At 41.9% G+C, this 11,504-nt stretch overlaps 2 protein-coding genes across 2 annotated transcripts in view; one reads left to right on the forward strand and one right to left on the reverse strand.

Annotated features, from left to right (window-relative positions):
- The window catches only part of LOC119317857 (cullin-3A-like), a 3,544-nt gene extending 1,257 nt beyond the window's left edge, over positions 1–2,287 (forward strand). The window contains exon 2 of the mRNA XM_037592356.1: positions 71–2,287. Within this exon, the coding sequence (XP_037448253.1) occupies positions 71–2,111 (2,041 nt within the window). The 3' untranslated portion in view covers positions 2,112–2,287. The remainder of the gene's footprint in view (positions 1–70) is intronic.
- Positions 2,288–4,291: 2,004 nt separating this feature from the next.
- LOC119317859 lies at positions 4,292–8,105 on the reverse strand. The gene is made up of 8 exons (XM_037592357.1): positions 7,856–8,105; positions 7,167–7,260; positions 7,026–7,075; positions 6,320–6,675; positions 5,912–6,123; positions 5,357–5,613; positions 5,102–5,280; positions 4,292–4,965 (listed from the first exon to the last, which is right to left on the reverse strand). Exons 1-8 carry the CDS (start codon positions 8,025–8,027, stop codon positions 4,852–4,854), a joined length of 1,434 nt encoding a protein of 477 aa, XP_037448254.1. The 5' UTR covers positions 8,028–8,105; the 3' UTR covers positions 4,292–4,851.
- Between the last annotated feature and the right edge of the window lie 3,399 nt (positions 8,106–11,504).

Consider the following 11,504-nt stretch of genomic DNA (forward strand, 5'->3'; position numbering starts at 1 on the left):
GTATAAAACCTACTAAGGGCTATTGTGTTGTCGCCTTACTCTAATTTGTGAATTCATTTTCCATGTGCAGGAGTGCTTACAACATGGTGCTTCACAAGTATGGCGAGAAGCTCTATAATGGCCTTGAGAGCACTATGACATGGCGATTGAAGGAAATATCAAAATCAATAGAGGCTGCACAGGGTGGTTTGTTTTTGGAAGAGCTGAATGCGAAGTGGATGGATCACAACAAGGCATTGCAGATGATCCGGGATATTCTAATGTACATGGATCGGACTTATGTCCCAACATCCCATAGGACACCTGTTCATGAGCTTGGTCTGAATTTGTGGAGGGATCATATAATTCACTACCCAATGATCCATGGTCGGCTGCTTGACACCCTTCTAGATCTTATTCACAGAGAAAGAATGGGTGAAGTGATCAATAGAGGCCTGATGAGGAGCATTACAAAGATGTTAATGGATCTTGGTCCTGCTGTGTACCAAGATGATTTTGAGAAACCATTTTTGGAAGTTTCCGCTAGCTTCTACAGTGGGGAATCTCAAGAGTTCATCGAGTGTTGTGATTGTGGTAACTACCTTAAGAAGGCTGAGAGGCGGCTCAATGAGGAAATGGAGCGTGTCTCACACTACTTGGATGCTGGCAGTGAGGCAAAGATAACTAGCGTGGTGGAGAAAGAGATGATAGCCAATCACATGCATAGATTGGTCCACATGGAAAACTCTGGCCTTGTTAACATGCTTATAGATGACAAATATGAAGATTTGGGTAGGATGTACGCCTTATTCCGAAGGGTTCCTGATGGTCTATCAACAATCAGAGATATGATGACTTCATACCTGAGGGAAACAGGGAAGCACTTGGTGACAGATCCGGAGAGATTGAAAGACCCAGTGGAATTTGTTCAGTGCTTGTTAAATGAGAAGGATAAGCATGATAAGATCATCAATGTTGCTTTTGGCAATGATAAAACCTTCCAAAATGCTCTGAATTCATCCTTTGAGTTCTTCATCAACTTAAACAACAGGTCACCTGAATTCATATCACTGTATGTTGATGACAAACTCCGGAAAGGACTGAAAGGGGCAACAGAAGAGGATGTGGAGGGTATACTGGACAAAGTCATGATGCTGTTTCGGTACCTTCAGGAGAAGGATGTGTTTGAGAAGTACTATAAGCAGCATTTGGCAAAAAGGCTTCTGTCTGGCAAAACTGTTTCTGATGATGCTGAGAGGAGTATGATAGTCAAACTCAAGACGGAATGTGGGTACCAGTTCACCTCCAAATTAGAGGGCATGTTCACTGACATGAAGACATCTCAGGACACCATGCAGGATTTCTATGCCAAGAAATCCGAAGAACTTGGTGATGGCCCTACACTTGATGTCCACATCCTCACAACTGGCTCTTGGCCAACACAACCCAGCCCTCCCTGCAGCCTTCCACCTGAAATCCTTGCAGTATGTGAGAAATTCCGTGGATATTATCTTGGAACTCACAGTGGGCGGAGGTTAACATGGCAAACAAATATGGGAACAGCTGATATAAAGGCCACGTTTGGGAAAAGCCAGAAGCATGAGCTGAATGTATCCACTTACCAGATGTGTGTTCTGATGTTGTTTAACACCTCTGATGGACTTAGCTACAAAGACATCGAGCAAGCTACTGAGATACCTTCCACAGACCTAAAGAGATGTCTCCAGTCTCTTGCTTGTGTCAAGGGGAAGAATGTTCTCCGTAAAGAGCCCATGAGCAAGGACATATCAGAGGATGACACATTCTACTTCAATGACAAGTTCACAAGCAAGCTTGTTAAGGTGAAGATCGGGACCGTGGTGGCAGCAAAGGAATCTGAGCCAGAGAAGCAGGAGACCCGCCAGCGAGTTGAGGAGGACAGGAAACCTCAGATTGAGGCTGCCATCGTCAGGATCATGAAATCTAGGAGGGTCTTGGATCATAACAGTATTGTATCTGAGGTTACCAAGCAATTGCAAGCACGGTTCTTGCCGAACCCTGTTATCATAAAGAAACGCATAGAATCTCTGATCGAGCGCGAATTCTTAGAGAGGGACAAAGCAGATAGAAAATTATACCGCTATCTTGCATAAAAAGCCAGCATGTGAATGTTAAGAGATATTTCATGAGCAGGTGGCTTCCTTGTATTCCTGTAAACATTTCCCCTTGTGCTTGAGTTCAGTTTTATTTGTTGGGCACTGTCCACTGAAATCATAGCAGTTGTTGAATTTGGTTATCAACGGATTGAAATGGAGACTTTACCCAATCACTGCAACAGGTCTACTAACCAAGCATTTATGTTATGCACACTTGTTCATTCAGAATTTCCTTCTCTTCTCTTTTCTTGGATATTGGATGTTGCATTCTCCTTCTCTTCTCTTGGATGCCGTGTTTCCTATAAAAAATCATTTGAATCAAGGAGGCCCTATTCTTTGTTCCACCAGCCATTTCACCTAGAAGATCTGCTAGTTTCTTAAAGTATCTGCAATTCTGCATCTAGTATTTGTATTGTACATGTAACTTTGACGGACCTGAATGCAAATTGTGTATGCTCCTGCACGCTAAGATGCACACACATGAGTGTGTGCACGCTTCTGTTCTGCCTCTGTCAAGATTCATCCCCAGCTTAATGATGTGGAATCTTTTTGCCAAATTGTTGAAGATAAACAGTGTGTCTGGATTCTTCTCTAAACATTTCCCAGTTGTGTCGCGGTTAATGTTCTGAACCATAAAGAACTGCACCAGGCTGTGATTTTTCTTCCAAAACGAAATGAAAAAAAGGCCAAGTTCTGGATTCAGTTTCATATGCACAATGCCATCTACATTGAACTGGTACTGGAACGGGAAATGCAGGCTGAATCTGAAAGAGATTACATAAGCTATGTTGAATCTGGGTAGTAATCAGTTTCATATTACATAGGCTATGCATAATTGGTTCAGAAAATATTATTGCTCTCTGCTTCTTCTGGAATTCAGTTTCATATGCACAATGCCATGTACATCGTTTTTTGTACCCAATCCATGATGCATTTATGTTATTGATCGGCTGAAATGGGGATTTTACCCAATCCATGATGCATTTACGTTAGGTTCATTCCGAATTTCCTTTCTCTCTTCTTGGATATTGGATGTTGTGTTTTCTTTCTCTTTTTTTGGATGTTGTGTTTCCTTGTCGGTTCTGATGCATGTGAAGAACGCCAGACACTATCAACGTTTACATTCGCTGCTTGTTTCATTGCGCTAGCATTTTAACACTAAAATTGGTTACTGTTGCTTCCAAGTTTGTTTAGAATAACTGAATGTACTGCCCATCCGACTGATCTTTGGCAAAGATCGGCCGGGCCGCAAGTCGTCTGATGCCCGCCGTGTGATTGCCCCTCTCCTCTAGCCACCCCTCTCTCTTTTTATTTATTGGAATAAGGGATCGGGTTTGGCCATAGGAGTGGGTGTTGAACTGCTGACCCCACATTTCAATAGGAGTTATTTTTATTTATTAATTTTTTTCTGGGTATTCATTGAGTTGCCCATGACCAAAATTTCATACTCATGTCCTACACATATACAGTATTATTTTATGGAGTCCATTACCCATGAATACAAAATCTTGTCAAGTCTTACGCATGGGCAAAGCTGTCATCTTATGTGTGGATAAGGATATGCTGAGCGCGCGGGTGCTTTGAAAGAGCAGTGTGTGCGATTGATGCCCATCCAATGGCAGTGCGAGCACTTGATGTTTTTCGTGGATCAGCTGGCTGAGGAGAAACGTTTCCCACATCCAAATGCTACCTTTCGTGGAGCTGAGGCGCTTACATAAAATGGAAAACCAGTGCAATATTATACTTGTTAAAAGGTTTGCAATTGGCGCCTGATTTTTTCCTGTTGAATACGACCAACAATCACTGATCCAAAAATTAGAAAGTACTTCCTCCGTTTTAAAATGTAAGACGTTTTTTAACACTAGCATAGTATCAAAAAAGGCGGGACGGAGAGACTACATACATTGATTAAAAAGAAGAAGATACAACTTCCGTCGTACTAAAAATAAGGAATCTCCAGGAATTATCTCTTCGTACACTGAAAATGATACCTGCTCTCCTACTCATACTCCCGTTCTTTGACTGAGCAATGACTATCAGAACATCAGTGAGTTGAAATTCACAACATTATCCTGCGGAAGTGAACGTTTCGCTCTCGGATGTAATTACACCCTTTTTTTAAGAAAAATAATAATTTGTAAGAAAGTCAAAAAATCTGAAACATTTTGCAAATAAAGGAGATTTATTGTTGCCTTGTATAAAATCTTTCGTGAAGAAATGACTTTCATGTTGTTGTGGACGTAAAAAAAACAAATTTGTCGCTATATACGAGATACTGTTCATGCTATATGTCCTGGGCAATTTGTCATTTTTGTCAGAGAATATTTCATTACAGAATATTTTGGTACGACAGAAACGACAGCTCAAATTTGTTGGGAAGAAGTTTTGGAACGTTTTGACTTTTTCTGAATTTTTTAAAAATAAAATCATTTATCAGGTGTAATTACCACCATGTTCCAAAGGGTATTTTCCCCGATATGTATCTCTTCCACCAACGACTTTGCGAGTAAAAGCCTGCATGGTTGGAACCTGAAACTGCCCGTTTTCTGCTCCTCTGATCGCAGCAGAATACAGTGCTGCTCTGTAAGATTTCTCCCGCGTCTGGAAACTGTGGAAACCAGGAGGCAGCAGCGAAAAAGAATTCCATGTAGGGGTGCAGGCGGCGGCCCGCTTCCTGTCTGCTAGCATCGAGATCTTCCATTAAAGGAGTTTAGCTTCTAGTTCGTCAATGGCAGTATTAGCTTGGCATCGATGAATGATTTTTATCCGTACGAAGGTTTGTTGGGGGTGGATCTGTAGATCCATTAGTTCGGTGATGGAACAGTTTAGCTACTGCTCTTCTTTCACAGTCCTGTTTTAACAATAAGATGAAAAGAACCATATTAAGATTCTATGTACCCTGTGTAGGAATGAACTACCATTGACAGTAATTATTATCAAGTACGTATTAACTAAGATAAAATACAGCATATCAGGACATTTATTACCTTAAACATATTTAGTTGAAAATATCTTCCAGCGTTCATTCTCCTGAGCTTCAAGTAAGTGTATGTAAAACTCAATTGATCACGTGAAGTGAAACGGTTGACCTCATTGAACCAAAGGCATGAAAATAAATTAGACATTGGTGTATGGGCACGCACGATGAAAGATCCTTCGGGCACATCTGCAAAATTGTTATACACTCGATCAACTCATTTACTCATAGGAGAATTTATCAAACATAAGTAAATGCTACTTACAACTTGGTAGAACAGGATCGTGGCCAGAGGCATTAAACTTCACAAGGCCGTCAGACTGATAAAAGTAAAATTGCTCATCGATAGCAGTGTGATTGTACTTGTTTAAGCGCTTGTTCTGAAGCACCTCCTCCCAGACACAGGTGCGATCATAGTGCACTGAAATGGCGTACTCTGCTTTCTTTCTCCATAAGAAATACTCAATGATAAGCATTGGATCAGCATGAAGACGCAATTTGCTATCCAACCAGATGGAGTACCTAACAGGTAAAATGTGTTATGTTAGCCATGGAGAAGAAAATGCATGTAGTGGTAATATGTATAGGAAAATACATATATGTGCCAGTTAAAAGAAAGCTAATAAAAACTAAGATCCTAAACTACATTAGTAGTTGATGAGATGACATACATCAGCAATCAACCAGCTAATAAGTAGTAACGAACTAACTCCGCGTGCTTTAGAATTTATATAATTTTATTCTGCAAGGAGTATAGAGTACTATACAGAATCTCCATGCAACTAGATATTATGGACAAATACATCAGCAAAAAACTTACAAGGCAGATGGGAAGAGTCGGTGAGCCAGAAGTTTTGGCACCTTTCCTGCTCTCCGCATATCTTTGTAGGGTAAATTCTTAACTACAACAATTCTCCAAAGACCAATGGATCCATTTTCATCAGGGACGTGTCCTTCAGAGGAAAGGGTTGTCAACGTTAGCTCATCCAGGAACATGATGAAGCACACATTCTTCTTAGAGTATGAGCCAATCTGTGAGATTTTTAAACTGGTAAATGATAATGTTTCTGAAACAGTGTAATAAAGAGAGAAAAGCATGCAATCACCATGAGATTGAAAAAACACAAAGAGATTGCCTAGGAGGAAATGATGGTGACTTGCCATTTTGCATCTGAAAAACATGGTACTTGTTAAGAATGCATGCACAAAAAAGGAACAAGAACATTACTCTGCTTTTAGTTGGTCTCCTTAAGTAATCAGAGCCTCCAAAAATGCATGATGACACCACCACACGGCAGGTAGCCATATAAGCCCTGTCATGTTCATCCAAATCAAATCCACTACTGGGGTAACCCTCTGGACCATCTACAAAACCACAGTGAAGACTTTGGTTTTTTGCATAATATGTTTCCTCTCTTTCCCGAAGACTCTGGTGCCCAGCAAACAATGGTTCAAAAAATCCATTACCAATCAAATGTCCCTCATTCAAGATATACTTCAACAAGAACTGTGTAAAATTGCTGTAGTCAGCAGGCTCCACAAGATTGTCAACCGACGGCAAAAACTCAATTTCACAGGGCCCATCTGCAATATTACATTATGTATGTAAGTTGACAACAAAAGTAACTAATATAGAACCGAGAAACATGCAAAAATTAATATCATTTACATGGTTCCATTTAGCAAATAAATAGGTTAGGAAATGCCTAGTGTCAGGCTTTGTGTCAAGTTTGAGCTATGAACAGCATTAATCAAGGTAGAAAATATGAGAGTAGATATTTTGAATGTAGAACCATGAGATCTTATCAACATGTTTGTTCCAACTGAGTACATCCAAGATAAAAATTGGATAACAGATTTATCTTACAAAGGTTTAAAATGACAATGTTGTAGGAACTCAACGTTTAGAGAGTAGAGTCCAGAGTATCTCTTACAATGCTTTTTCTTTCTTCCTTTGATGAAGGGTTCTGACTTGTCTATAGTCCTGACATAAAGGCAAATCTGATGATACCCGAAGGTATGCGCATATACACAAGTACATATTGACATATGGAAAATGGTAAATGTGCACTTACATAGAGATATTTTCCTTGACAGTGGTATTGCGTTTGTCTCTCTTATCCATTCCCTTTCCAACATTCTCCCTGTTGGCCGGACCTTGGTGTATCGCTGCATAGCAGAACATTGTCGATTTGTGAGAAGTTTGGAAATATTGTTAACCAAAAATGCCTGTGTCACTCTAACAAGTATCTGAGTTACACGAAGATTCTAGATAGCGGGGTTCAGCAGTAAAATTCCTCATTACACAATTTTGTTTTTCTTAACTGAATTACTCAATTTTGCCGCACTTAAATCACATGATGACAATGGATAATTTCATAACCTGGTAAGTGACAACACAAAGAGGTGGAGCCAGTTGCAATTTATTTCGTACAATTAAGTACACCATGTAGCACTGAATTTCACCACACTTCTACTGACTTGACCGCAACCTTAAGAGCTAGACATGATACAAATATTTAGTACTCCCTCCGGCCCATAATATAAGATCGTTTTGCAAGCTAAAACAGCTCGTACATCTACGCCTTGACGAATCCGAGTGTATATCCAAAACTCTGATGCTGCCCATGCCATCAGATTGTCTAATTGCTTCCCCGCAATGGCAAATTATAGAGAACAATGATCCCGTGAATTATCAATCGCGGTCTGTTCGCCTACATTGCAGCAAACCGCACTTGTGCAGGGTGGTGGGAGGAGAGCTTACTGTGGAAGGGGAGGCTGGCGTGGGAGGAGAAGGAGAGGTAGGCGAGGGAGAGGAGCGCCAGGGCGAAGGTCGGGGGGAGGAGCAGGCGGCAACGGCGCCGCGGCCGTCGGGAATGGCGGCGGGGCCCGGCCGCGGGGGGCGGGCCGGTTGTCGGCAGGCGGTGCTCCGCCATATGCCCCAGCGCGGCGCTCGCTCCGGTGGGTCGCGAGCGGCGGCGAAATCCCCTCCCTGCGCGTTTCTCTTGCGGCTGTTCCCGTGTCTTCCGCCCTGTTTCTCCCTATTTTGGGGGGCGCGACAGCGCGCCCGATTTCTCGTCAACAGATATTTTCGGATACAATAATGTGCATGTAATTACTTCCTCCGTCACAGTTTAGAGTTTAGAAGGCGCGTTTAGAAATTCTCTGAAACCTAGGTGGTTATCTATTGGTTGTGAGATGGGCTAAAAAATAGCATTCACACTACGCATGCATATAGAAATAATATATCGGAGTACTAATTAACTATTAGAAATAAATGCAATGCGCACTAAACCTTGTCTATTGTGAAAACGCACATAAATTTAACTGTGCCTTTTAAACTGTAACGGAGGAAGTACTTGATCTGATTTTCCTTTTGGGAAAAGCTGTATGCTCTCGTATGATTTGGCCTGATGTTTTTCTTTTCCGATCTCACGGTGGTTACAATACGTGACAATTTATTTATTTTTGAAAAAGAGGCAAAAGATTTGCCTCATTTATATATTGAATAAGAAGAAGAAGAGTTTGTTATAACACACACCTATGTTACGACATGACAATTATTCTTGCAATAATAAAAGACCCTAATTTCTTTGCCCTCGCTTTGATCCAAAGGTTTGCGTCGTCGACAATGATGTTGAGTAAAATTTGCGGAGGTGCGCTCTTTTGCCTGAACACTCTTGCGTTACACTCATTCCAAATGACCCACGACGCCAGCATGATAATCGATGCCTTCGCTTTTCGGTCGGCGATGCCCACAACCAGGGCCGGCTCTAGGATTCCAGAGGCCCTAGGGCAAACTACCAGTGGGCCCCACAGTGAAAAAAGTTGACTGAATACATGAGTGCATAAAATAATTGTAAATCCATAAACACTGATAAACTTTAATTAGCATCAAATATTTGATAGGTATTCTTGTCTCTTTTCTAAAGACTATTTGAATTGGAGACAAAGCCTTCATTTCTGTACTTCTCAAAACATCTACTGCGAGTGTGCGGCAGTGCATCAGTGCGTGCTTGCAATTTTTTTCAGGTTCCGTGCGTATTTGCTACAGACTTGAACCTTGCCGTGCGTGTATAATTGATAGATGGGCCTTCTTTTCTCTACTTACGTAGCAGATATGGGCCCCTAGTTTGTCTGGCCCCAGGCCGTCGCCCCTCTTGCCCTGGGCCAGAGCCGGCCCTACCCACAACGCTCGTGCTCGCCACCACGCATGAACAGAATCGAAGAAGTGCCATGCAAACGTGTCCATGTCGTAGATGCGACATTTTTCTGAATAACCATACTCCAAAGCCTGAGAGTGAAGCGGCATCCAAACCATTTGGTCCATGGGGGAGAGGACCAAGCCCAAAAACTGCGTCCTATAAGCAAAGGCCGCAGAGTAGTGGCCAGATTCTATGTGCTTCCATATGATCTCATCCTCAACAAGCTCATCAAGGGGCACCTCATGAAGTAGCATCCAAAAGGTTGAAGAATTGTGTGACATGCTCGATGGAAAATGATGCGGTTAGTCTAATTTTGAGGATCCACGCGTTTTCGTCTGATTTTGAGGATCCACGTGTTTTCCTTGAGGGCCCCCGTATCTTCCAGTGCTTCCGGGACGAAGCCTCGTAAATGAGCGGAGCAATGTCTTTGAGCTTGTGTCCAAGAAGCCAAGAGGAGCCCCAAAAAGGAGTTATCGTACCATTCCCGATCGTGATGGTGGTACATGCATAGAAAAAGTTGAGGTCTTCCTCATCACACGGGTTCCTCTCCCGACCCACAACTTTATGGGCTCCTTCCACTCTTACCAAGGCCATCGCAAACGCAAGGCCCGCGTGAACTTGTTGGTGTTGAGGGCACCAAGTCCATCATAGGCAAGCGGTCGACTCACAATGTCCCAATTGACCTTGCATTTTTGCCCCGATTGTCTTATCCGACCCTGACCATAGGAAGGCCCACTCAAACTTGTCGATGTTTTGCAGGATGGTGGGTTGTATGACAAGCAGCGCGATGAAGTAGACCACTTGGGAAGCGAGAACCGACTTGACAAGTGTTGCACGCCCAATGATAGTGATGTTTTGATCCTCATATGTTGTCAATCTGCTTGCCACCTTATCCACAAGAAATTGCAGGTCAGCGAGCTTCAGTTTCCACACACAGAGCGGAGTCCCCAATAATAAAGCAGAAAGGAAGCCCTAATAGCTGGTAGCCCTTGCATGATGCGGCCCAAGTCGAGATTGCTGCACTGAATGGAAACCATCGAGCTCTTATGGAAGTTAGTGCACAGGCCGGTGACTTCACCAAAACCTCTCAGAATGGCCGCGAGGTTGTCCATATCTCTTTTGATCGGCACTACAAACACAGCTGTCGTCCGCATAGAGAGAGATTCGCACCATGACTCCTCTCCCTCGAATCTTGAGCAGTAGGCCCTTCCTTCACTAGTAGAAAAACGAAGCTTTAAAACCGGTTCGTAAGGGCCTTTAGTGTCGGTTCTGTAACCGGCACTAAAGTGTGGGCGCTAAAGGCCCCCCCCCCCATTAGTACCGGTTCGGCGCGAACCGTCACTAAAGGCCCACCACGTGGCGTGAGCTCGCGTCGTGGCATGGGGGACCTTTAAAAAAGAAAATTGAAAATTTTGGAATTTTTTCGATTTTTTTTTCGATTTTCAATTTTCTGAATTGAATTATTTGATGATTTAGTGTCTAATCACCCCTCTTAACTGCTCAAGTGTGGATCACTCATTCCAAATCGTCTAACTTTCCGGTCGGTCACCCATCCTCTCACTCCCCCAGCCTGAGCACGCTTAACTTCGGAGTTCTATTCCCCCTACTTTCCAAGTCTGCACTTGTTGTTTTCCTGACAAATGTAAGCTGTCAATCCTATTAACCCTCAGCAGTTTAGCTTGAGCATTAGGTCACTCGTTTCACCATTTGAGTTTGAAACTATTATTCTAAAAAACAGTAATTATTTAGTAACACTAATATTTCTTGAATAAGTTTGACCAGATTTGACCAAAATTCAGAAAATTGAAATAATTATTTAGTAACACTAATATTCTTGAATAATTATGTAGTAACATTAATACTTCTTGAATAAGTAGTTTGACCATAGTTTGACCAAAATTAAAAAAACTGAAATTTGAGCATATATTTTTTTCCTTTTGGAATTTGAGGATTCTAAAAAATTGCCAACAAGCTGTAGGCGGTCAAAACCGGATGCGGATTTTCGTGCTGAATTTTTTGATATATTTTTTTTTTCCGACATCGTATGCAAAAGTTATAGCCGTTTTACATTTTTCCTACACTTTTTGCAAAACATGTCCAAATTTAAGTTTTCAAATTTTCATAACTAGTAGGTGTAGTAATATAACTACCTCTCGAAAGATTTTATTTTCTGAAGTTCTTATCATTTTCTTTTGATTTTTTCAAAAC

The sequence above is a fragment of the Triticum dicoccoides genome, chromosome 6A, assembly GCF_002162155.2.
Source record: "Triticum dicoccoides isolate Atlit2015 ecotype Zavitan chromosome 6A, WEW_v2.0, whole genome shotgun sequence".
Taxonomy (NCBI): domain Eukaryota; kingdom Viridiplantae; phylum Streptophyta; class Magnoliopsida; order Poales; family Poaceae; genus Triticum; species Triticum dicoccoides.

Bases quoted from the DNA above. Each gene is read 5' to 3' on its own strand.
- LOC119317859 (XM_037592357.1), bottom strand. From the start codon at position 8,027: ATGGCGGAGCACCGCCTGCCGACAACCGGCCCGCCCCCCGCGGCCGGG. The intron at 7,261-7,855 runs GTAAGCTCTCCT...TCTGCTATGCAG, and splicing joins CGCCAGCCTCCCCTTCCACA to CGATACACCAAGGTCCGGCC. The intron at 6,124-6,319 runs GTAATGTTCTTG...AAAATCTCACAG, and splicing joins GGAGACCAACTAAAAGCAGA to ATTGGCTCATACTCTAAGAA.